This window comes from Seriola aureovittata, chromosome 1, assembly GCF_021018895.1.
Source record: "Seriola aureovittata isolate HTS-2021-v1 ecotype China chromosome 1, ASM2101889v1, whole genome shotgun sequence".
Taxonomy (NCBI): domain Eukaryota; kingdom Metazoa; phylum Chordata; class Actinopteri; order Carangiformes; family Carangidae; genus Seriola; species Seriola aureovittata.
In genome coordinates, this window is record NC_079364.1 from 13,893,820 (window position 1) to 13,921,241 (window position 27,422).

A 27,422-nucleotide genomic window follows, 5' to 3' on the forward strand; every position below is an offset into this window, starting at 1 on the left:
ATAAAATGTTTACTAGCTTTCAATAATGAGACTGAACAATATTATGTATACTTAGTGATGCTGCAACTCTCTATTATTATTCTATTGTTTTCAGGCCTCTATGATAACATGTGTTTCATTCTTTTTTCATGTGTGCTATCTCTTACTGCCAACCAACAGAGTAATGTGAGGTTCAGGTTACCTTTATTCACCCTTTAGGTTCTGGTAGTTTGGAGAGTCTTTGCAAATGCTAATCAATTCAGTGATTGATTTGGTATCAGATTTAAATGCCCAGTAAACATGAGTCTTTAGTGAGTCCTCAAGGACGAGGGGGACATCAGAGGAGTCCATGTGCATAAGACCTAAGTTACAGTGACTCCCTCTGTACTGGTATGTTTATGCTGGTATGGCATCTGTCAAAGAGGAGAACTAGTGTTCTTTAGGACTGTAGAGTGATTAGGAGGAGTATGATGTAACCATAAAGACTGATGACAGACTCCTTCTGTATAAACCCCTTGGGCAGGACCATTAACCTTTAAACAAGTTGGCAGTGACGCTGGAGAGCATCACACATTTTTTACAATGAAACCACACCATGAGGTGGGACAGCACATCACTGTCCTTGTATTTACATATTTGTTCAGACTAATAAATAGAATGAAGGAAAGGAGAGCTGCAGTGTATAAACCATAGTCCTCTTGAGATGGCCCATGCACCAGAAAAGTAAATCTAGATATAAACTCTATCAGGAATGAATAACACCCAAAATAAAATTGCCAAGGAGAAACGTCAGACAGCCAGTGCAAACGCAGGTAACTCCTGTTGGATGGGGCAAGCTGGTGAGCAGCTGGTGGGGAAGGTCAGTGGGAAACTGCTGCTATCAGCACTGCTTGATATTGGCAGACATGAAAACAACAGAATATTCACCAAAAAAAAATCTCAACACAACCAACCTCGCCTTTTCTCCAACTCTTCTGATGTGTGTTTACAGTTCTTGGGCTTGGAAAGAGGATTAAGTAAACACACATACACACACACACACACACACACACACACACACAAGCACACACACACACACACACACACACACACACACACACACACACACACACACAAGCACACCAGTGGCTTGAAGGAGGGTGAGGAGGGTGAGGTCACCACAGCAGTGATATGGTTTTAAGCCAGAAGGACAGTAGAGACTGTGTGTGACGCACAGTCCACAGCACACTGTCAATATTCTTTTTAATCTCTGGTAATAAACAAACATTGGTGATACTGACTTGCAAATGGCCCCAATTAGCCCAAATACTTTAAATAGATTCTTTATGTCTCTGACATTACAGACTATACTATATGTGCATACTGTATAAGTGCTCAGTATGCAGCATGTGCCTACTACTGTTTAATTTGCTTAAGAACTAGGTGGTTCAGTTATTTGTCATACAGACATTTCCTTGATGGCCACGAGCAAAAACGTCATGCATTTGCTTCATAAAACTATACACCAGGAGTCCATTTCATCACATTCATAGTCAGAGATATAAATGGCTAACTTGCCCAAAACCCAGCTGTCACATCTGTGATATTACAGTGGGTTAGGGAGAGATGGAGAAGAATACTGGATTGGTTTAAGAGTGAGATTTCCCTCAGGAGCCGCAACCATCCAAATGTGTTGATCCCCCCTCACCATAAATTACACTATCCCCTGGCCCCTGGCCACGATTAATCACATGACCACAGCAGCCAGATTAAATCTGTAGCCTTGGACTGTTCTCCTGTCTCACTCTCGCTCTGCCTCTCTTTCATGCACAAGGCATAGGAATAATCAACAAGCACACAGCAAGAACAGTTACATGGACAATGCCACTGAGCATATACTAGCATACACACGCAGATTACTCTGTCTGTGTCAGCATAGAAATTAGTCACCGAGTGGCCGTTGTGTGTCATCATCCACCTGTTATCTGTCACCACCAGTACTGTTCAGCCCATTCTGAACAACGTCTGCAGGCTACAGCTTTCAGTCAGTGCCATGTGGATGCTGTATGCATCCTGTAACTCAACACTCCACTGCAGAGCTTTCATTTCTCACTGCCAGACCTAAATCTCCACGGTGACACTGGCTCTGGGCTTGGCTAAAGTGGCCCTGACACATTATAGGCTTCATATTCAAAAGCAAAATGATGTAAGCTGAACTGGTTTAGTGAAAACAGTCCTTTCCTTCCTTGTAGAGCTGAAGTAGTTACTCAAGTAATCAATTAGTTGATGGACAGAAAAATTATCTGCAGACAATATGATATTCGATTAATTTAGGTAAATTTTCAAGCAAAAATACAAAACATTTTAATGTTTCAAGCTTCCTAAATGTGATGATTTGTTGCTTTTCATTATCTTACATCATAGCAAACTGGATATCTATGGGTTTTGGACTACTGATGAGACTAATAATGTGAGAAAATAATAATTAGTTGCACGCCTACTTTCATATGGTCTTTGATATTTGATATGCCAATCATAGATAGCCTGGAAAAAAAATTTCTTGGCACAAATATGACAGTGGGAGTTTCAGTTCAACCTGAACCACTTGGTATGATTTGTCCCTGACTACTATGATTGTTGTTCTGCTCTGTAAAAGCAAAGGGTTAAAATCATAATGTAATGAAATACAAAAAGGGTGCACACTACATGCCATGTCAGCTTAGAATGGTTTCTGCACATGAAGCATGCACAGAATAATTACACTTACATGGTAGTGTTACTAAAATGTGATACTGAATTGAATAATATAAGCAGCGGCAGAATGTGACTATGCAGAGCATCCTTTTTTAATTTGTGTTGTAAATGGTGAGCTAAAATTAGATCTGAGATGGCACTGGGTCCATTTCCAAACTGATTTGAAATGCAAGATCATCTAATAATGCTGTAATATTGTAGTGGTATAATGCTATGCTGTAATAGGAGGTTATTATAGCAGCTATGGTTACTTTTAGGACAAGCAACAGAATGTATGTAGGGGACCTGGCTAAAGCTGTTTTGCACTAGATGTTTAGATGTAGGATAACAGAAGACAAAAAGACAAATTGCTGGTGGTAGAATGAAGTTCAGGTCAGTATTGTAATGTACAGTGGAAAAAACAATAAGTAACAGCAGTATCTGCATGATAAAAACCTGCCTGTGATGTGTGTGAGACTTGCCAGAGAGCAGTGATGTGATAAGAAGGCACACATGGACCGCCAGACGTGGAAGCTGCAGAGGATGCATAAAGCATATGAATCCAACCAAGGGTAATGCAATATGTAAATGAAACAGTTGTTGAAATGAATTTGCCTGCTGTTGTTTCTACAAAATTGCATGTGAAATGCACAGGAACATGGCTCAGTGAGGACACATGCACACGCAATACAGGGTTTCTCTTGGTCTACTTCTGCCTGCCTGGGTTCTATCTCAGGTCAAAGCTACAGAGAGGAAGGTAGAAACGTGGATAAAAAACTGTTTTCTGTGGCAGCCATGTTTGCTCCAAAGTCCCACCATCTGTTGCTAAGTAACAGTTGGAAACAGCTGACTTTAAAAACACTCAGCGTCACACAGTTTTAGGGTAGAGGCTGGAGGTGGTGAGGTGTTGGAGGTTGAGCGGAAGACAAACGGAGGGGGAGACTGGAAATGAATGCCAGGAGCCCTGGATACTAAATGACTGCTGTTGCCGCTCGGACAGTGATTTATGGTGTAGCTTCAGGAGTGTAGGGGGTGTGGGGAAGGAAAACAAGGACGGTGCCGCAGGAAGAGGGATATACATGTGAAAAGATATTTTGCTTGACAGTTGCAGAGAAAACTGAACTACTTTACGATACTTGCATGTGTGAGTCTATAGCACTATGTGTTTATAGACGATATTACTTGACGGTGAAATGAAGGTTTGTGCTCCTGTGCCTCCAGTCAGCAGGCTTTGACACCTGCAGCCTTCTCCCCTGCTGCCCTCCCACTGTCACCTTTATTAACAGTCTGCCAGGTGGAGACTTTCTCTCCTAAGTGTCCCACTGTAGCCTTGGATTTGCTGAGGTAAGTGATGAACGGAGGCACAAAGAGCCTGTGGGAGGGAGCAGCTCTCCCTCCTGTTAAAAAAACCCCCACTGTTTACAGGTAACACACAGCAGCAATATACACTGTTTACCACACTTAAACACAAAGGACCTACGTGTCGGGTGGTCTGCTCTGTTGCTGACCATGATGATACAACGAGGCAACCCTTTTTCTATAAGTGTTACATAGGAGATGAATGCACAGCTATATGTTTACATGCCCCAGACTTTTGGGTAAAGAACAGCTACTGTATTATACAACCACACATGGTATCGCCAAATCCACAAAAACAGAAATCAGAATTCAGTGAACACTTTAAATTGCTTAATATCTTATTACATTTTGCATATTTATACCGTTAAAACTAAAGGTTGAGGACACATTTACTGATCCTTTGGAGGATGTTCAGCTAAATGAAGACACACTTTTATTAGTAGTCCCTTGAGATGGATTTGAACATAAAGTATTCAAGGTTTATTACATTGTTGGGTTGCCAGGCTGCTTTAAAGCTAGGGATACGTAGTATTGTTGGCGCTGTGACCAGCAAAGACTCCAGGAAGTCACTGCTCCAGGTAAGAAATAAATCCCATAAATCTGCATTTTCTGCACAGATTAAACAACCAAGATGCAATGTGTGAATTAGTGAGCCGTTTCCAGTCTTTATGCTAAGCTAAGGTGGTCATTGCCCTGACTGTAGATTCAAATTTAACAGACAGACATGAAAGGAATCACAATCTTCTCTTACTCTAAACAAGAAAACAAATTTCCCCAAAGGGTTTTTTTTCATACACTGCCATGGATTGTACCTCATATCTTTAAGAAAGGGCATTCTTATTTGAAAATGACCAAAATGACAGCAAGTATCCGTCAGAATACAAATCTATTTAATTCTACATAGTGCAAGTGTAATCTAGACAGCATGAGAAAAAAGACAAGGAATATAGAGTAAGAGATATCGGTAATGGGATAAGCTCCCGGTCTTAAATCAAACCCCCTTAGCTCAACCTTCAAATAACCCTCCTGAGATATTAAACATCTGCTGAATGACTGGCAAAAAAAGATGTTACAATCTATGGATTTTTGTCACTTAGTGTAAGTTGAAAGAGCATACTTCTTTCTTAAAATGATGCCTAGCCTGACATTAGCACAGTTGCACACATATACACCTGGAAGATGCTCAGTACAACCTCTGTCTTCAGTTTGTTGAATTTGTTATCAACTTGGCATTTTATTTAATTAATTCACTTAAAACCTCAATAAATCCTCAATATGAGAGGATTTTACTTTTCTCTCTACTAATCATGCATGAAATAGCTGTATACAGTACAGAGCTGTAGGTGCTGCCATGTAGCGTTACATGTGTGTGCAGTGTAGGCTGTCGCTGTGCATCCTATCACAGAAATCTAAGCAAAGAATGAAAATAGAGTATTACACCATTTGTGTACTCCTACATCAATAAGCAAGGTACATAGAGTGGCAATCTGCTGCTGTTAATATGCTGTACTTCTTCAACCGTAAATAAATAGATATCTTAAAGATATATAAAGACTGTTGCACCATATAAACTCTTGATGGAGGTGCTGATGCTGTGATTAAATGAAAGAAAGCAATGAACAGAAAGAAGCATATTTCCCATAATGTATTCCTTTAAGGTCCTAAAAGAGTCATCTAGGCACCAACAATGCAACTGGCATTAGCTTGTCATTTGTCTCAATTATATCAGAATAGCAGCCATTTTAACACAGTTATTTGTGTCAGAGAAAAATAAATATGAAAAGCATCAGTGCTCCAATTTGTACAATATTTATTCATTGTGGAAGCTATCGGTTAAAGACCTTCTTCAAAGATCCTTGCTTGAAGACTTTATATGGTTGTAGATGGGCTCTGATAGAAAGCTTGCTTCAATAAATATTTTACCGATCAAAGTTTATATGCTTTTCCTACATTTTCTTTTCTTTTTTTTTCACTTGGATTTGAAATAAACAAAATAAAGACCGGGAAAAAACAGAATAAAAGAGTGACATCTCATTTTGGTGATGGTTGTTTGGTTTGGTTGTTACTGTATTTCTACAAGTAAAAGTAGAACTACTAAGTTGTATAACTTCACTGGACAAACAGTCACAAGTAACAGTACTGAAGCTGACATTGCAATATTGATGTTATCAATACTTACAGTGAGATGATCAAAAGCCAAAAAATTGGTTCATCAAAATATAACACTGATTAGTCTAGTGTTTATGCACTCTCTGATTACTGTTTGTGAAACACGATGAGGTCACAACTGCATGATTCATATCTCGAATACTGAGATTTAAATCATGTTCATCTTGTATCTATCAGTTCCTCTTTGGACAATTAACTGTTGACACTTTAATGTGATATGTGATATCTACTTAAATTACTCACCAGGTATACTTCTGGTATAACTTTAGATGCATTAAGGGTTATTTTTCTGAACTGCATACATTCTGTATCCACCATCAACCTTTGCTCTAACAGTTGTCTTTATAAAACTGGCGTGTAGATCAATGTAAATAGTTGGGCAAACAAACCAAAGCACCACTGTGTATTGTTTTGTTTTTCTCTTTAGAGCGCAGAAATGTAGGGTAAGTTTGACACAACACACAGTGCACAAGTTGTGTTTTATATTCTCAAATAGTGACAGGCTGTGGTTTGCCAGCCAGTTAATGGAGTGAGCAGGCAAACCAAACCACAGCGAGGCCAGTCAGCTTGCATGTCAAAAACGAAACAAGAGAAAGGAGAGATGAGACAAGTCCTGCGATAATCAATTGGACAGGAGTGTGCAAGCTTCTACTGTATGTACGTACATCAGTCCTTTGCCTTTTATTGCAATGGCTGCACTGTGTGATGCATTTCTTACATAACAACACATACAATGTAAAACTTTACACACAGCTGATGTACTTTTAAGAGAGACACACACTCCTCCAGGAGCAGTCTTCTCAGGCCACGACACACAACAAGGGAACACGCACACCAACAAGCAGCCTGTTACATCGGCAGTCTGGTACTGGAAAATCTGAAGGAGTGTAAAGATGGATATGGAGTCTTTAGCAACTACAGCTTGCTCTAAAAGAAAAGAATCAAGTGAACCAAGTTTTCCTGAACTTATGTTACAGACATCCTTCGGTCAAGTTAGTAACAAGGAGCATCACCATGTACATTTCTAGCCCTTCCAATTTTGGCCTTTTATCTATAGCACTTCTGACCATAATAAGGACAATCTGCGTATTTCAAGGTCTGCAAAAACTTGTACTTTCTGCTTTCTGCATTACATACAGTATCAGTATTCTGCTATTGAAATTAATTCATTATCATTTGTCTAAACTATTTACTATTGCATCTTAGTTGACTCTTGACTCTGGTTCCAGCAAGTTTAAATATCTAAATGTCTGTTAGACTCCGAAAATATCTATGACCAACTTTGGGTTCTCTTCTTGCATCAAATACATGCAGACAACATGTGCAGGAATGGGATGTTAAAAAAGTGCTATAATATACCAAAAATATTGCAACAAAATGATAGAGTGCATATAGAGGTGAGTGAGTAGGTGCGTACATATGTGTGTAAGAGAGAGCGGGTGAGATTCTGCTGCACTGAGCAGATCTGCAGGGCCAAGGTCAAGGTCACAGCAGGCTTTACTTCCCGCCAGAGGCAGCGGTAACCTGAACCAACAACTGCAACACAAGCGAGCACTCACAATCTCCAGCCAGGGTGTGAAATATAAAAAGGCTAGCCCGTATGGGCTGGTGTGAATGGAGATCTGAGAAAACATTTTCATGTTTTAACATACAAGTAAGAAGAATTTTATGTCTTACGCTCACAGACCATATTATATAGGTACTGTATGTTGTCTGATGCATCTGTATATCTTGTATCAGCTTTTAATGTTTTCCATTAGTAACGTTAAGCTCTGTTTTCCTGCGTTTCTGCAAAGTGAAGCAATTGATAAGTTAGAATTAATTAACCAATTAACTCACATGAAATCACAGAAACATCTATATCACCCTTTTCAATTCACCCCACACGGAAATATGCCAGTGAAACAACTCTAAATTCCTCGTCTGTGTGCATCATTCAGACTGATGCATCATGAACATGGTAGAACATGCACTAATGCCATCAAGTCGTCCATTTATGTGCTTTTATTTATAAAACCTTGGGCATAAGCAATTTACTTTCATGAGCGGTTTGTCCATTTTGTTTGAGTGAAATGACATAAGGAGGCTTTACAGAGATAACAGAAGGAAGAAAATATGTGTGAAACCAGAGATAAAACATTTCTGCAATGCTGAAATCACTTCAGCACGACCTTGCACTCAAAGTATCTTTTAAACTGGAACATGTCTGTCTAGCAAGGAGGATTTGGATTTTGTTAATCACACTCGATCCATGCTTTCTTGATATGATGAGCTGGCCGGTAAATTATTTGAATTTCACAGTAGATGTGGAGGGAGAGGAAAATTATACTCAACAAGCTTCCAAGGATTTAAACCCAGGATGCTACAAATGCCTGAAGCCATGAGGCACCAAAATACATTCAGTGAAACAGAACTCAGATTTAGACATTAAATATGCATAAAACTCAAGCACAGAACACTGATGAAATGAAAAAAGAGGCGTTTCAAACTAGGCTGTCCATATTTCCATACATCCCTTTAAAAGAGTATTCTGCCGATTTTGCCTTGCAGCCCTATGCCGCTGACGAACACTTTAAAACCCCAAATAAAAGATCAGAAACAATGCAGTAGAGCTAGACATATCATCTTGTTTATTTCACACATTCTCCTTCCTTGGGCAAAGAGAGCAGAGAGAAACAGCTGCTTCACAACAAGGTTCCACTAAATCACTGAACCCCAACTCGGAGTGAGACCAGTCATCCTGCAGAGGAGATTCATTTCATCTACTCCTGTCCACGATCTTAGTCTGTCAGTTAATACTCACAGCTCATGACCATGGGTGAGATTTGCTCTGTGGCTTACCGCAGATGATCCACATATCAAGTACTGACAAAAGTAATGACAAGGAGAAGGCGACCACACATGAACCTAACCCGTTTAGGTTTAGGTTCGTGTGTGGTTTAGGTTTTGTAAACAAAATCAAAGTTAGCCTATGTCAAAAATAAGACAATATCAAATGTATAAAATGGTATGTGGCAATAAATAGTCTAATATTGCTTTCATGTTATATGTCATGTCGGATGTATCTGAGCTTTTAAAAAATGTGAGTCTACCACTCATAGTTTTGACTTGGATATTGACATGAAAACTATTTATAAGTTGGAAACTTTTTTACTTGTTCAACTTTGATATGACACAGGGATTGGAGGCAGAGAGATAGGGAGAGTGACTGACACGATCAACATGAGAGAGATATTGGAGATTATGGTACAGTAAAGCCAAAACATCATCATCCACAAATAGCAGAGTTGCCAATGTAATGTCACATATCTAACGTCAACTGAGCCCCCTTGTCGAGACTCCCCTGCCTATCTTGGATGTGTTTGACTTGATGCTGAGAATTCAAACAGGCTGTAGCTGTCACAACAGATATGAGAAGACTTGAGTACTCTGCAGTTTCTCCGACAAGCTGTCTTGGAAAACAGCTTTGTAAGTATTTTCAAAATCCATAAAACGCACGTAGACCAGATTAGAAAATTCCTGAAAACATCACTGATCTTCTCTTCTCCTACTGATTAATTGATTAGTCAATTCACAGCAAAATGATTATAATTGTATGGAAACGGGAAAACAGCTAGGCTAGCTCCGTCCAAAGGTCACAAAATCTGCCTACCAGCACCTCTAAAATTCACAAATTTAGAATTTATATCTCTAAATTTATTTTAATTTATTTAATCTGTACAAAATACAATTTTTAATAACTACAACTTGTGGTTATATACTAAACTATTTATTTGGTGGGCAACCTCACAATGACAACATGACTGCTGTTTCTTGTAGCTTAATATTCACTATACAGACATGAGAGTGGTATAAAATCGTAACTCTCAGGAAGAAAGCAAATACGCCTACTTTCTATAATGTATATGTATTCATTTAATCAAAAATAATCCAGAAATTAATCCAAAATGTAAATGATTATTAGATGCAGCCCTACCCTCAATTATTGGTGAAAGGGTAAAAATGCCAACAAAGAGTTTTCTTTACTGGAGGGAACCAGTTTCTTTATCATCACCAAGTTCATCAGCAGAAAGTTAAAGTTTTGGAGTGACCGATTACTGATGAAATCATAAATGACCCCAGGTAAATTAATGGGCCATTTCAGTCAGGGATTTTGACTGCGGAGTGACTCATGTTGTATGTTCCTGCCCTACGGAGTCATGCAGAGCAACAGTCAGAAACACTAACCAAATGGCGCTCCTCTGTACAAAACTCCAGTCAGCTTGTCCCCTGATCTCGTTGCCTCTTAGGGGAGATCTACAACAGTAACACAAGCTGGCAGATTAGTCTCAACAGTTTAGAATTTGCCACAATAATGAAACCTCAGACTTACTGCTATTTGGCCTTGGCAAGCAAGAGAAAACTCATAAAATAAGCAACCTTAAACAAAGCAGAGCGAACTATTTGTGTTTCACACTAACAGTCCAAGGCAGAAGACACCTTAATTAAATGACATGGCAGAGGACTATTACTGAAAAGATACAGTTTAGATGTGTTCATTTTTTATTTCTGTGACAGCAGGTTACAGAAAACAGAGATATAAGTTTGAGAGACAGTGCCAAAACACAAGTCACACTGTGTGTGAGTGTTATAAGAAGATGATGGGGCTCGTGTTTAGACAGGAGCATCCTGTGATGGTAAAACAAGAAGGAACACGTCTCAAGATCACAGCGTCTCAGAGAATAAGAGAGAAGCCAGACGTCCAATAATATTCTTTAACTTGTGAATGCCTGTCTTCAGTTTACATTGTTTCATAATACATGAAAAAAAGCTGACACTGAAGTTCATTTCTATTTCAGTGTTGTTGTATGTAAACTTTTTTCACGTGAGAGCTTTTCAAACATTTAAGTGGCTATTAATCATTGGTAATAGCTACAATTCTAATGTAGTGTACAGTACTCCAGCAATTTAGCAATGGATTTCATTATAGTTGGGTGACTCACTAGAGACAGATTAAAAAATGAATGGTCAAAGTCAAAGCCACAGAAACTGAAATCTTGACTTTTAGACAAACTAAAGTACTCCTAAAGAGTAAAGTGGACTTTATTTTATATTGCTACTTTTTCTTAAAGGTACGCAGGAATTTTTTTTACCTCATCAAATTACAGGGGGGAATGGGGGTATCTGATCATATATACCTGTAATTGCAAACATCACAATATATTTCCCATATTCATGCCTGGAAGAATCTTGTGATACGATTTCAGTCACCCCAAAAGTGGACCACACTATTTTTTTTTTACCTCCCATCAGTGACTCTTGCCCTCAAGTCTATGTCCCCATGTGTCGCACAAACACTTGTATGTAAGTAGCAGTAACTATCTAGATTGTTTAATACACTTTATTTTCTTATCTTCAGAGTTTCTGAATTAAATTGTGTCTCTATCTATGGATGAATGCTAATGTTAGCTAGTTTCTAACTTTTGCATAAGTTACAGTTTTACTTTACAGTTAGCTAACTGATAGCCCGCCCTTTCATTTCCAATGTTGGCTTGGCATTTCATTACTAATATATAATTTTATATATTATTTAATATAGGCTATATATTATTTCATATTTTAGCAAAACTGGTGCTCAATGAGCAGTGAGACAATGGGGGATTAGTTGTCAGTTGTAGAGATACATTTTGACAACAATTTCATTGTAATAGTCTTTTGTGTGGCTGTGTGTGTTGTGTATTTAGTTAGTCTTAGTCTGACTTTCCTTTTTGATCTTAGCTTTTATAATAGGAAACTCCTATTATTACCCTTAGTTTTACCTGGTTGGGTAATTGAACAATATTGAAATCTATGTGTGCTGAAGGCTAAATTATTGTATTTGCAGTGGTAGAACGTAGTTAAGTACATTTATTCTATTATTGTAATTTTGATGTACTTGTATTTCCGTTTTATCCTACTCCATACTTCCAGTTCACTACATTTCAGAGCAAAATATTGTAATTTTTACAACACTATACTTATTTGACAGCTTCATTTAAATAAGCAAGGATTGTAACACTTCAGTTCACTAAAGCACACAACTGCGCTGTATAGGGTGAAAAAACTGATCCCCTGATTGTCATTGTATAATGTGCACTCTGTGCACACACACAAAAATGCAAATGTATGCACACATGTATGCGGGTAGTGCGATACATCTTCCAGTGGTTTCACGCTAGTCCACTGATCAACAGGTGGCAGTAAGGCACCACAATATGTTGCAAAGCACCAACAAAGGCAGAGACAAAGAAGAACAGTAAACATGGATGTAAACAATGCCTGTTACAAAATGTTCAAAGAAATGCAAATGATTTAATACGAAGGTAATGCATTCAACATGTTTGTTAAATCTCAGAGATGCAAACAGTGTGTTTTGGTGAGAAACATAACTTTTACTTGGTTACAAGAAAACTCCACAGAAGACCTTTAAATAAAGGATATAAACACTGCTGTCCACAGTAAAAGCTGGATGAAATGTAGCTTTATAAAAATAGGGCAAAGTTAGAGAAGACAAAGGAAATGATGGGAGGAAAGTGAAGAAAGAAAGGAAGGTCAGGTCATTAATCTAGATACTGTAGCTGGTGCTCAGCAAGTAATCAACCCCAGGGAGCAGCCATTTCTTAATGATGCCATCTTCCAAACTCTAAAAGATGACTCACTGTGGTCCCCAGTAACTACGAGGGCAAATAACATTCACACATGGTCTGGCATAGCAGCACGACAGTCCTTGGTGAGACACAAACTTGGCTACCGTCACTCAAAACTTTGATTCTGTTGACAGCTTCTGTCTCGCAGGTGTCCTCTGTTCAAATACATGTTTCACTGTGTGTGCTGCCTAACCGATACCTCTGTGCAGCCTCACGAATATATAAACACGTGCATGCATGTGCACGTGAATGTGAATCATGTCTGAGCCTATAGTATATGCTTGCCTCAGAGTGAGCCTGTTCCCCTAAAGGTAAGCCTGTGGAGCCTGCGACATTTCCTCTCACCCTACTGTCAGATGTTGCTCAGCTGTTGCCTGCATGGTTTCTTAACGGTCTGGGGAGCAATGTACCCTCCTGTCCCTCCTCAGCACACCAACACACCCTGGTGACCCAACCAGGGTTAAAGGTCAGCGTTGAGCCCGCAGCTAGCACCAGAGCAGTCACTCTGGAAAAGTTCCCTTGTCTCCTTTGATTCACTTTCACTGAGATATGTGTGAGTTTACAGAACAGTAATATTTGCTTGTGATATTTTGCAGACATTTTCACATTAAATTTGCTTTTAACTCTTTATTTAGGTGAGGATTCGGCTGAATCTAGGTTGATATTCACTTGTAGAGACTTCTCCAGTGAGATGAAATGGATGCATCTGTACATGGAGGATACAATACACTTTGTTTTATCACTGTGTAATTTTCAAATACCACACTGACTGTTAATGTGTACTGTACATTTTAAACTGACATTTTATCAATACAACATTTTGGGCTTGAACTGATGTTTCCATGTTGTCACAGAGGCTTTTCCATCTGACACAGCAGCAAATGTAAAGTTAGCTAGCCGGTTAGCGTGCTAACTTCAGTAGAAGTAAAGACATGACAGAAACAAGAGTCAACATTGGCATTGCTTTCCACCACTGGAGACGCTCTTGGTGAGTAAAAAAATGAAATTTGATGCTGAACTTACAACGTTTCTTCTAGACTGGTAGATAAACAGTTGTTAATGCTAACACCGCCTATGCAGCAATAGCAAAACTTACGAATAGCTCCTTGAAATATGTATCACATTTTCTCTGCAGTTCCAACAAACGGAGAAAACACAGAACCACCAACACCTCTGTAGCTAACACTGTCTGGCAGCTGCCTTCCTACATCTTACTTTCTCTCTCTCAACACAACATTAAGAAGGCGACAGCTGCATTACATTAATTACCACATCATTATTATTATTATCATATCTGGCAAACTTCAAATCAGCTCAACCCTGGCTCTAACAGTCCAACAGCGACAAGCTCAAAAATGAGCAGGAGGATTTGCTCAGTTATGATTCTGTCACTAAACAGTCAAACACTGAGTTTACACATAATGGCCCAGATTATGAATAACATGTAAGTAAACAAACAAAAAAAAAAACACGAATCCATGACAGATGGGGATGAAATCCTATATCACAGTATATGTAACTTATATTGTATATACTGTAGTATGTACCATGGTACATTTTTAACAATTCTGTATAAAACCAAATTGTTAATGAAGAAAAATAATCAAAAAGAAAGAAAGCCAATCCAGAACTTTAAATAACTGCAAATCAAAGTACTTCATCACAGTGGTGCAAAAATCATATAAGAGGACTTGACAGCCATTCTAGCAGCTATGTGAGGTTGCACTTGTGCTTTGAGCTAAATGTTCATGTCAGCAAGCTAACTACCTGTTTAGCAGGTATAATGTTTACCAAGTACAGCTGAAGCTAATAAGAATGCAGAGATTTGTATGACCATATACTAAATAAAAGACGAAATGCAATTCTGACAAGGTGAAAAGTTAAGGTTGTTACAATTCACTGTGAGAGAGGCATGAATATCTGTACCAAATATTATGGCAATCCATACAATAGTGGTCAAAACATTTTACTCAATACAATAAATGTCAACCTACAGGTGGCACTACAGAAAAACTAATGGAACCACCACAGTTAGAAGGATTCATCCTCTGGGCACCACAAATGCTTATACAAAATCTGATAGTAGTCCATTCAACAGTTACTGATTTATTTCCGACCAACCTAGGCCATTAGCATGGCTAAAAATCAATCACATGTAACAGTCTGGATCACTGGTTTACAATAATGCCCAAAATGACAAGATTCACTCAGAGATGTTAAAGGGATAGTTACCAAGGTATAAACACTACGGCAAAATCTCAGACGACAGACAAATTTATATTATCTGACCATGTACGTCTTCATATCACCTGTAGTACCAACCTCTTACTGTTAGATGCTGTCGTCATTTGTGCAATTTCTGACATTAGCTTTCACTTCAGGACATATTTACAACTTCCTGAGTGCAGCCTCTTTGAATTGAACCCACTTAATGTTGGTGTGTGAGAATGAGGACACTCCATATTTTCAGTTTAGCAATCGACACTGTGGGCTACCAATCCATGTTACAGGTTAGAGACACAAGTGAGTGAAAGAGACACTACATCAAAGATAAGGCTGAGAATAAAACCCCATCCTGCGGTGGCCTTAATCCTTCAACACCTGCGATCTGAAGCATACTCCTTTGATGTTGTTGGTTCAGCTGGAGAGAAAGAGACTTGATAGGGAGATAGAGGAAGACAAAGAGAGACAGAGAGAGAGATGTGGAGATAATAGACTGCCCATTTAACACAGAACTAAACTGAATGCAAGTTGAGGTGACATATTGGTGCAGATAGCAAATCAACTCTTCTATAACTCATCGATGATATAACTCCAGTAAGGTTTACTGCTCCATCTCACTGACAAAGTACTCCATGAAAATGCTGACTGGCTATCTGGTGGTGTCTGGAAGCAGTAAATAAATAGAATTCAAAGCCAGCAGCATTTCATAAAGATACCAGTTTTCATTTAGCTTGTCTGGGCGCTCTGGACACTATTTCAAACAAGTCCCTTCTTGATCCAGACCTCTCTGTACTGGATAGTCACCCCATTACACACAATGTCTCTACAGGCCTCACATGGTAGGGAAATCATTGCTTTTTGCTGCTGTGCTATTGATTCTGTGTACTGTTTGATTATGCTGCTCATTATTTATGCTTTCCGGTGAATGTGTTTCATTAAAGAATACATAAATGAATCAGTGTACCCGCTTGAATTCCCCTTGGAATGTAGCCTTCGCTTGGCCAAAACCTACCAATTAAAACATATGAAGCATGGTTCCTTGTACTGTATTACTCCATCTGAAACATGGCCACAGTAGTGGTGTACCACTATACCAAAAGAGTCCAAGACTAACCAACACCAGGGCAAACACAGCATACAGGAAGACCAAAACCACGTCTCTGTAAAAAGATTATAGCTGAGTCTCATGAGAGAAATAAAATGGGAGACAAATCCATGTAATGTCATACTGAATTATTACAGCAACATACCAGAGCTGAAACAATTGGTCAATTAACAGAAAATTAAGCAAATTTAGAGTCATTTGAAAAATATATTTAAGCAAAAATGCCTAACATTTACTGGTTTCAGCCTCTGTTATCTGAATATTTGCTGGTTTTCTTGGTCTTCTATGATAACAAATTGAATACCTTTGGGTTATGGATTGTGGTTTGAGCAAAGCTATGTAATATGGGACCTGGGAAAATGTGATGGGCATTTTTCACAATTTTCTGACATTTTATAGAGTAAACAATCAATCATTCAATCCAGAAAATAATTGTCAAATGAATTGAAAATAATCATTAGTTGTAGTCCTAAAACATACTACCACCAACAGCTATAATACAACAACAATGACAATACAGTAATCTAGGCTACCACACAATAGAACAATATCACAAGGGACAGAGGGGAGATGGATGAGGCCAGGACAGCCAGCTCTGCCACCGCAGGCCATTTTCTCTGTCCAGCAGGAGGGAAGCTGAAAGGACAAAATCAGCACAACTGCAAAAAAAGGGGGGGGAGAGGAGGACAGATCCTGTAATTTTTACATAATTGAGATTATGTGAATAATTACTTGATATCAAAAGACACACAAACACACAACAGGCCAGAGTGAAAGAAAAGAGCAAGAAACATGTAAAATGTAACAGTTGGAGCATGAATGCACCATGATAATACATGCTCTTTTGCAACATCAACATTTAATTAGGACGAATGTTTAATTGTTTAGATTATAAAATGTCAGGAAAGCTTCTAAAAAAATGTCTATCACAGTTTCTCAGAGCCTAAGGTGACATCTTCAAAATGCTTGTCTTGTCCAACCAGCAATCAATTAGAGTCCACAGCAATTTAAAATGATATAAAACAGAGAAAAGCATCGAATGTTTACAGTTGAGGAGCTGGATCCAGGGGATGTTTGGCATTATTGCTTGATAAATGACTTCACAATGAACCGATTATCATTACTGTTGTGCATTCATTTTACGTCAACCCACTTACCAATTAATTTACTAGTTGTTAAAGCACTACATTTTATATTACAGTATCTCATATATCCTAAGTAACATACTGCAAACACACACACAGTAAAATTCATATTCCAGGGTTGTTGCACTTTTATTTGTGCAAGAAAAATAAAAGGGTTACTGTGGAAAATTTGGATTTTGTAATATTATCGTGAAAACCAAGCTGTTGTCTACTGCGAAGGTCACTCAACAGCAGTTACATGATTAATGTTGTCACCTGTCCTTCTGCTCATATTAAACCTCGGTGTCATGTAGCACCAACCAGCCCCTCTTTCCAGTGCTTTGTTCTGAACGGAGCATGTTGGGGGGTTGGGTATAAGGAACAGGGTGTGGCTTCACTGTTGTCATGGCAACACAGTTATCAACCAGTCAGTGTATGGACTGGAGGAACTCGGTCGCCAAATGACAATATATGCAGGCAAGCTGAACAAAATATTACAAATAAGCATGCAACAACCTACATGGAGTCTCTGCCTTTGTGCATGCAAGTCACACCAATAGAAAAGACTCAGTGGCTACACATTGACAAGCAGTATATGTGTGCTCACTGGTTCTCCAAGTAATTCCTATGTACAGACCCATAATAGCCTGTTCCAGAGTGATAGGCTCTCTGGCTTCTCAGAGTTCACACAAGCATAGCCCATGACTTATACCAGCAGCATCAAGGCAATATTGCTGTACAGCAATATCTTCCTTAATAGGCTGCTGCTGTTATAAAACACAAGGTTACATGACATTATGCTGGGATTCGTAAACAGGAGTCAATGGGTTCTCTGCGTGTGGCTGTGTGGTAGCAATGAGCGCCTGACCTGCAGACAACCCCAGCAAGGAGGTTGTAGAACATAAAACAAAGGTGCTGATGTGTACAGACAGCCAAAAACTGCTGTCCAATATTTGAGTCTACAAGCCAGTGATGTTACTATGAACAAGTAAAAAATGACAATATAAAAATGCAAACAGCTTTTCATCTATCAAAGAACACATTTACCTACAGCAATCGTTTCTGTCCCTGAACATTAAATATATAACAACTGTGTCAGACTGGGAAGTAGCTTAATAATATGCTAATCCACAGTTCTTTTCACTCGTGTCTCTAATTCAACATCACAGTCAACATAGATTTGCTGTCCAAAGGTTGTTTAGAAGATACTGTATGGTCACTCACTTCCTTAAGAGACTCACAGTGACTCAATAAAAGCTGCACTGTGCCAAAGGAAAAAAGCACCTTAACACAAATCTATTTGGTTAATAATCAATACAGGATTTTGCTTTAATTATATTGTCAGACTGAACTGTTATATATGCCATATTAAAATGGACTGAGTTAATTTTCAACTGTATATGTTGAAAAATATTACCATCTGGTGGTGAAATGCAGTACTGTTGCAGTACTGACCAGTTTTTCCAAAACCTGGCAATCCAAAAGTTGTTCTTATTAATTGCTCTTAACTGATCTATAACCATGAATAAATCAATTACAGCATATGAATCCTTTATAGATAGTAGCTTATCAGAAAGTGGTAGCAGAAAATAAAGAGGGTCTAGCTAATCTGTCTCCTTGCAGTTGTAAAACAGTAGGATTCCCTTGTTAGACTTTTGAGAAAACAACATACCTTTCTGTGCATCACAGAAGAAAAATCTTGGCTTGTGGACAACCAGTTCATTCAGGAACCTGTGTGATTGACAGTTCAGGAGCAGGGATGTTCACATTTATCTGTTTTTTGCTGTCAGTCAGTTGGATCCTCTCTTTGCCATGTCACAGACGGTCACACTGAAGAAACACATTAAGCAAACACACATTGTTTACTCGTAAAGTTAGATGTGGTCAACCCTAACATGAACTTGGTTTGCTAACATTAACTTCTCAGACCGGGTGTTTGAAAAAATAAAAAGCAAAGAAGGATATTTGGTTTTTCTTTGGCAACTGCCATCTTAAGTACTAATGTGTTTTATGTGGTTTTAGATTTAACACATACAAATACGAAACATTACACTATATAATTCATAAAACTAGTCTCCTTAACTACTACCGGTCAAATATTAGTTCCAGTGTTGCCAGATTTGACTGATTGAAAAATAAGCCAAACATCATAAAAGCAGCCAAATGTTTACTTTCATTCGCGATAGGGGTTTAACATGATCTTAAATATCAGTATGGTTATAATATAAGTCTTTTTTTTTTCAACAAAATTATTTGGACAATATTTCATTAAACGTTAAAAGTTTCCCCAAACCTTTAAAACAACAGGAAGCAGCCCAGCGTACAACGTTACCATGGATGTTGCCATGGTTGCCATGGATTAAGTTACGCTATTTTTTAGCCTGTTTGTTTACAATTTGGAAAATTATGAACGCCGAATTCCCTATAAGCATGTCCTGTTTGCTGCGTACCACTATATGTATTGAGAACTATCAATTAATTACTTTGATACTGAAAAAAACTTAAAAAGGTGATCATTCAGAGGTTAGTTCTGGTTTTATACGGAGCGTCTTTTTTCTGTCTAAGCGGATTTATGGACGTTTTGTCCGATGAACTTTAGAGATAATGATATCAAGGAAAGTGTAAGTCACGCAAAATCTAAAGGTGTGTGCTTATCAAGTCTGCTGTGTGGTCAGATTTGACGTAGTGATGACTGATTGTTGACACTAAACCGCGGCAGTCGGGCCTATAAGGGTTTTGAAGGAACCTACCTTCTACACTGGTTGATTGTGACAAACGGGCCAAACTACAAAAGCTAACTTCCTGTTGTTTGTATATAACACTTGCATGTACCTGTCCCTTTCATCTCACGCAGTATTTTAGTCCCAAACAAACCTCCCCCTCCTACCTCCCTAGCAAATCGTATATCCGGTTGGTCGTTGAATCCCAAATTTCCGACAGTTTTCGACAGCATGTGAAAGCAGCAGAGCAGTTTGAGCGCCAAACCACAGGCACCACTGATTACAGCTCAACAATATCCACCATTTTTGAGAAAATAGAGCTATACTCCTAGCTAAACCTAGCAAACAACTATTTTGACAAAAGAGAGGACTGGTGCTATGTTTACGAATAAGTCTGCCTGGTTTTCAAGCAGTGTGCCGCAGACATGTTACAACTTCTGGAGTAAGTATTTAAAACCCAATTGAGATAAATAAATTGTCATAAATCTGATGTATCACTCATGAAAAATGATGCAATAAAAAAAATTATTATTTCTTGTTTTTATTCATCAAAAGTTCAATAAACACCTCACTTTTAAAAAGTAGTTTAAAAAAAAAGGGAAAAAAAGTATTTCCTGTGTTAAGGCTTTACATGATATGATGCCATTTATGTTAACATTATAACTAAATAAAGATTTGTATTGTCTTTAAAAGGAGAATAAATATGCAATATACAATAATAAATGTACAAATCTCATTTAGGATCTGTAACTTATTTCAAGGTGGACATACATTTTGCGCACACACTTTGATTTTGGTAGTTGGAGTTGGCTTTTTGGTCATAACATATCTTTGTTGTAGTGCAGGAGGGTGGGACCATTGCTGGTTGGAGGACAGCAGATTATCTTTTCAGTGAAGATGCTGCATGTCCAGATACTGTGAGGTGAAGAGCAGGGTACAAAACTGAAAAAAACTGCACATTTTTCATTTAGCAAAATGCATTCCTCTGTAATCCATTTAAAACTATAACTTTAATTTTGTTTTTCAGGATATTTGAGAGCAAAGATTACCTGTGCAACAAGGTGACGGTTTTTCAGAGCTTGTTTCTGTCTGCCTGTGAGAAGCGCCAGAGTGTAAAGTCTGTGTGCATTGGTCATTATGTGCTGCCTCCAGCCTCGGTACAGGACGGTGAGGACTACTATATGTTCATTCAAAGCCCCAGGTTTACTATTACTGTGTATGTAATTAGATTAATTGCAAATGTATTAGAAATTTGTGACACTGAAGTAGAATATTAGCTATAAGAGGTTGTCAATCCTCCATCTGGTGGCCCTTGTCTTGATTTTGGTTTTAAGACCTTTAAAGCTTGTTTATTGTAAACTTGTGTTTTATCAAATTCATTTTTCTCTATCTGTCAAAACCTCAGGCAAGGTCAATTATCAATACATTGATATGACAGTTATTTTCTTTAATAATCAATTGATTGCTCAGTTTGTAAAATGTCAGAGAATTGTGAAAAAATACATCATTATTCCCTGAAGCCCTTGTTAACATTTTGACATATTACAAATAGTAGCTGCTTCACTTTGAAGGCTCAAGCCAAAAACACTAGGAACCACTTTAATGAATGATTCATTTCAAAGTAAACCACTTTTATGAATTATAACTTGTGCAATGTTCCTCTGATTGCAATTTCAGAAGTGAGAAACGTGGTTGGGAGGTTGATTTGGGAAATAGAGGATGAGCAGGTAGTAGCACAGGTAAGCACACCAGGGAATAACACAGTGGCAAATCACATAAATTACTGTAATCACCACAGTTAAACTGGTTTCTGTTTTCCAGGGATCCTCTAAGAGTTTCAGTTGCCAAACAGACGACGAGTACAGTGAAGGAGAAGTCAGCATAAGCAAGTATGTCAGGCTTCTACGTTTAATAATTAGAATTATATCTCAATAAAATGTAAACTGTCCAGTAAAGTAATTAAGTCCCTATTATTCTTTTTACAGTTATGAACTGTCTGACACAGACTCATCAGAAGTTGAAGCCCCTCTATGTGGTCATTTTCAGGATTATCCATCTAGTAACATGCTTTCTGGTAAGGCATTGATCCTTATTTACTGTGTGTTCTTTGAGAAAATGTCTGTACTAGTTTCTCATAAGATAACATTAGATAATTGACCTTTGTTGAAGGTCTTGTGCAGTCAATATTTAAATTATGAGGTGATATTCAACATCTGTTAGAAGAAGTTTGCTGTGTGTGTTAAGATCTGGCTTTTTTTTCTCTTGACTTATTCACTGAAGGGTATGTCAGCATGGACAAGCTGCTAAAATATTCAGGTGATCTGTGTGATTTCCATCCTGGAATGCTCCAACTGTGAAGCTCACACATCAGCAAACATGCACTACGAAAAAAGCATGTTAAAGAAGAAGTACTAGCTGTGACGTTTGCGGTTTCAAGCTGTATATAATGTACTAGCAGATGAGTTATGAGTTTGTTTATGTTTGCATTGCCTTCTTACTCATGTTTGTAGTGCTGATGTATACACTGATATGAAATAAATCTGAGTAACATGGATAATTCTGATCTCGTTTTGTAATTTAGTCCACATTATATCAAAGGAATTGTTTCATCCCTCAAACGTAGTCCCTAATTTCTCATGTTCCCCACTGAAATGAACCATCTCTGAAAAAGATAAATGATAAGTACTATGGTACCAGGAAGTGCCACAGAAATTATAGCTCTGTGCTAAGCTAACAGACTTTAGCTTAGTGTGTAGCGTGGTAGCGCCCACCCCTACAGGGTGGACTGTCCCGCAGTTGTTTGGCCAATCACACGCTTTGTTTTGGTAGCAGCCTCACTGTCAGGAAGCTGACTGCCGATTGTACTTTGGCACAGACAGAAAACACAAAACAGGTCCGAGGTTTCTGTCGGTTTCTCGTCTCGCGCCGTCGCCGCCCTGTTAAGAGCTCACTGCTGCATGTCGTGATGGCGCAGGAAAATCTGTCCGTGGTGCTGCACTCTCAGGGAGACCTCAGGCTGGTAAGAGACCGACAACAAACTTGTACCATTTGCATGTTTGTCACAGTCTGTGAATAACGGACTGTCGCCTTTTTGCATTTTGTCCGTTTCTGACAGGAAAAGCGCCCCGTCCCGGAGCCAGGACCAAATGGTATATATACTCTATATAAATATGTGTTTCTATAAAAGAAAATGCCGGATGTTGAGGTGCAGTTTATCACCTTATCAAGCATTTCAAAATCCTGTGTACGTTAGATGATCATTTCAAATGCACTTAACTTCATGCAGTCCTGTTAACTTTGAACAACCTGACTCTCAGTTTCAAAGCTGCAGCTGCATGTCAAAATGCTTTGCAGCTGCACCTCCATTCATTTTCCCACATGAATGTATTTCAAACTGCTGCAAAACTACTTTTTGATTCAATGACTTTGAAATGTATTTCAGAGTCAGAAGTACATTTTGGCAGGGCTAAAAAAAAATCTGTCTTAAAATATTAGTGCATATTATTATTTGTGCAATTCAACTTACAATGCACTGGTGTCAAGAAATAGACATTCAGCCTAAAATGAGAAAATGAGTGAGAGGTCTGGAATCAGGCTTGTCTGTGGTGTCCATTTCTGACGACAAAATGTGTATCAGTCAGTGTCACTGGGTCCCTGTCTTGTATCCTGTCATGTTTGGTACCCAGAGGTTTTGCTCCAGATGCACTCTGTTGGAATCTGTGGATCTGATGTCCACTATTGGCAGCACGGCCGAATTGGGGACTTTGTACTCACAAAGCCCATGGTGTTGGGGCACGAGGCGTCAGGGCGAGTGGTGAAGGTTGGATCAGCAGTCAAGCATCTTAAAGTAGGTAAGTGGGTGAGTGGTGTGTGTGTCTCAGAGCTGTGTGATACCAGTGGCAGTGTCTAATGCAATGTGCGCTTCAATAATCAAACGTTTCAGCTTTTACATTTCACACAAATATTTATCATTCTGAAAGGTTATATTACTTATCTCAACTTACAAAGCATATGGACAGAGATATGTGGAGTATTTCTCATACTGCATATACATTAATGGCACTCTAATGTCACACAATGCACATTGTTTTATGTTACTAAAAACAAGTTCACTTAAGGTGCTAGAACAAACGTTTCCAGTGCTGTGAAGCTGACTTGTGTTCTTTAGGTGACAGAGTGGCCATTGAGCCGGGTGTGCCCCGCGAGATGGACGAGTTTTTCAAAAATGGACGATATAACTTGTCTCCCACCATCTTCTTCTGTGCCACACCCCCAGACGATGGAAACCTGTGCAGATACTACACGCACAGTGCCAACTTCTGTTACAAGTAAAAGTTTTTTTTTTTTCAAGATTACGTGCCCATGCAGCAGATGTTACTCAACAACTGCCTGATCTCTGACTGCCAACTGACTCTTTTGCCTAATCTTTGCATATATCCTCTTCTGCTTTTCCCCTCCTTTGCTCTCTCCGTTTCTTTGCGCAAGGTTGCCTGATAATGTGACATTTGAGGAGGGAGCTCTGATTGAACCTCTGTCTGTGGGGATCCACGCCTGTCGCAGAGCCGGCGTTAGGCTTGGCAGCACCGTGTTCATCTGTGGTGCAGGTAAAAATGAACCGCAGCGATTAAACTTGCACAATAAGTTGAGTCACCAGCTGTTGTAGGAAGATTTCTGCACATTTCAGGGCGTACTGCAAACTAATACAGAAGAAAAGATTGCCCTGTATTTAAATAACATGTCTGTGCAAGTAAGGAATCTGGTTTAACACAGTGAGAATCATACTGACTCAACAAAACTCAAGTGAGGCAAAGAACCTGTGAACCTTTACCCAGTTCGTATGAGACTTAATATGTAACAAACCCATTGTGTTGAAAACAAGGCAATGAACATTAAGGTACCTGTGTTAAGCAATACCAGGTGAAACAGTTGATCATTTCCTATAAGGGTTAAGTTAAAGCATTTAGTATAGGTTCAGTTAGTCTTTTGTATGTGAACATTAAAATTTCAAATTCAAAACGTGTTTAAAATAATGCTTGCACATTACTATTTTATGTTTAGAGGTGTTACATCGTATTTCATGCAGTGTCTACAGTCCGCATCTTGTTTATTTCCAGGACCTATTGGGTTGGTCTGTTTGCTCGTGGCCAAGGCAATGGGGGCCTCACAGGTCGTCATCACCGGTAACACACACGCAGCTTATAAACACTTATGTCAACCGAAATGACACAACATACAGATTCTGGTAGAATTGTTTTTGTCTCTAATGTCTCTTTTGCTGTGTTCAGATCTGTTCCCAGAGCGCCTGACGGTGGCCAAAGAGCTGGGTGCTGACTTCCAGGTGACGGTGAAGAGAGGAGATGGACCCCAGCAGCTCGCCAAGAGCGTAGAGGACATGCTCGGAGCTCCGCCTCACATCACTATTGAATGCACTGGTGTTGAGAGCAGTATCCAAACTGCCATCTATGTATGTGACTTTTATGTTTGATAATTAATGTACATTTTGAATCCAGGACTTTTAGTCATAAGGATCTGAATTCTTTCACCACCGCCACCTATTATCTGTCACTTCATTTCATCCACCGTGAAGAAAAGTTTCAGTATTTGCAGAATCATAAAACAAATTCATGTTATAATTGATTTTTTTTTTTTCAATCAGGCAACACGTTCAGGAGGCGTGGTGGTGCTGGTGGGTCTCGGCTCTGAGATGGCCACTATTCCTCTGATCAACGCTGCTGTGAGAGAAGTGGACATCAGAGGAGTCTTCCGCTACTGCAACACGTAAGAAAATATCTATTATGTTCACTTCTTGTTCTATACGTGAAGGTTTAAAGCAAAGCTGCAGGCAGTTCCACTACCTACCTCACAGGGAGTAATATTTTACAACATTAATGTCCTTGGCTAAAGCTCAACTCATGAGGTAATTATTAGGTATGACAGAGAACGAACTCTTGATTAAAATATTTGTCTTGCTGTGTTGCAGCTGGCCGATGGCCATAGCAATGTTGGCGTCAGGTAAAGTGAATGTGAAGCCCCTCGTGACCCACCGCTTCCCTCTGGAGCAGGCAGTCCAGGCCTTTGAAACCACGCGTCAGGGTCTTGGGATAAAGGTCATGTTAAAGTGTGACCAGAATGACCAGAACCCTTGATGTGACCCGCCACAGTGAAACAAAACAGAGCGACTCAGCGTGATAGGCAGACATCCACAAACTGGACATTGACCCTGAGAAAGATAACAGAGCTGGTTTGAAGAGACACACTAATAACAGCACTGGCTGCTTTATCCCCTGCACAAGACATGTAATTAGCATCAAATGGTACGAGTGATTATTTTATGATGATCAACTTTGTTATATAAACAACATTTAAATTGTTTTATGATTGTTTATCTTTTGCAATTGTTTTGCATCTGGAATTTAAATAATTTTAAACATTGTAAACTTGGTAAATAAACCCTTTAAATAATCAAATATAAATTGCAGTGTGTTGGATTTCTTTATTATAGTTATTTCTTTTACACAACCTGCAACTCCTAGTTATAGACATTAGGGGGAACCAGAGGCTCAAAGTGGCATGCGATTGTACCAATTCCATGTATGGCATTAGCATACAGTATGTACACTATACTAGTTGTGATAAAAATGTTTTTATAGTTATTTTAGTAGAAATTAATGTATTTTAGAGTGCAGGAAACAGATGCATGTAATCCAGCTGCAACATTGGTGTGCCACTGTCAGTTTAAAATCATAATGCTTTTCTAAAGATTTAATCCCTATTTTCTTTTCCAAAATCTCATGGGGCAGTCTCACCACCATCTTCAATTTATTATAATGTTTTTCCAGCGATGAGCTGCCGAGTGACACCCAAAGATCAAATTTAGTGTGCACACAGACATCTTTTCAAGATATCTAATTAATTTCATTACTTTTCCAGTATGAACACACTATACGCTCAAAACTTGCTCCAGTTCCACACGACATATGAATATTATGCACAGTATGAACAATATGATCATTGGAATAGTTTACTATTTTTCAGTTAGTGAACAAGAAAATAATGTACTGTACAGATTTGTACTTGCAGGAAGAAAATACAACACAAGCGCCAATGCAGATCAATCAAATGGAGGCACCAACAGTTAAAGCTCACAAAAAAAGCTCCTGCTGCCTTGTCCATTTTTTTCAGCTGTGAGCAGCTCTGCTGTTACCTGCGTGTGCATTGCATCATGGGAAACACCATACCTCAACAGTAAACTCAAAAATCAAGTAGGTTTAGTCTGCATATGGATTTCTTTGAGCAGACATTTTCATTTCTTTTCCAGTGTGAAGACACTTCAGACTGGGACCTGCTCACAGTTCATATGTGGGGA

At 38.8% G+C, this 27,422-nt stretch overlaps 3 protein-coding genes across 3 annotated transcripts in view; 2 read left to right on the top strand and 1 right to left on the bottom strand.

Moving 5' to 3' along the window:
• The window catches only part of tjp1a (tight junction protein 1a), a 118,893-nt gene extending 99,751 nt beyond the window's left edge, over window positions 1–19,142 (bottom strand). The window contains exon 1 of the mRNA XM_056381649.1: window positions 19,009–19,142. The gene's annotated coding sequence lies outside the window, so the exon portion shown is untranslated. The remainder of the gene's footprint in view (window positions 1–19,008) is intronic.
• Window positions 19,143–20,284: 1,142 nt separating this feature from the next.
• On the top strand, window positions 20,285–22,604 carry terb2 (telomere repeat binding bouquet formation protein 2). Its single transcript, XM_056381737.1, has 7 exons — window positions 20,285–20,498; window positions 20,897–20,978; window positions 21,084–21,223; window positions 21,734–21,795; window positions 21,878–21,945; window positions 22,042–22,130; window positions 22,337–22,604. The coding sequence occupies exons 1-7, from the start codon at window positions 20,435–20,437 to the stop codon at window positions 22,411–22,413; spliced, it is 582 nt and encodes a 193-aa protein (XP_056237712.1). The 5' UTR covers window positions 20,285–20,434; the 3' UTR covers window positions 22,414–22,604.
• Window positions 22,605–22,883: 279 nt separating this feature from the next.
• sord (sorbitol dehydrogenase) lies at window positions 22,884–26,529 on the top strand. Its single transcript, XM_056393639.1, has 9 exons — window positions 22,884–23,075; window positions 23,172–23,205; window positions 23,743–23,907; window positions 24,225–24,384; window positions 24,542–24,660; window positions 25,171–25,236; window positions 25,342–25,520; window positions 25,713–25,834; window positions 26,037–26,529. Exons 1-9 carry the CDS (start codon window positions 23,022–23,024, stop codon window positions 26,200–26,202), a joined length of 1,065 nt encoding a protein of 354 aa, XP_056249614.1. The 5' UTR covers window positions 22,884–23,021; the 3' UTR covers window positions 26,203–26,529.
• Window positions 26,530–27,422: the final 893 nt, after the last annotated feature.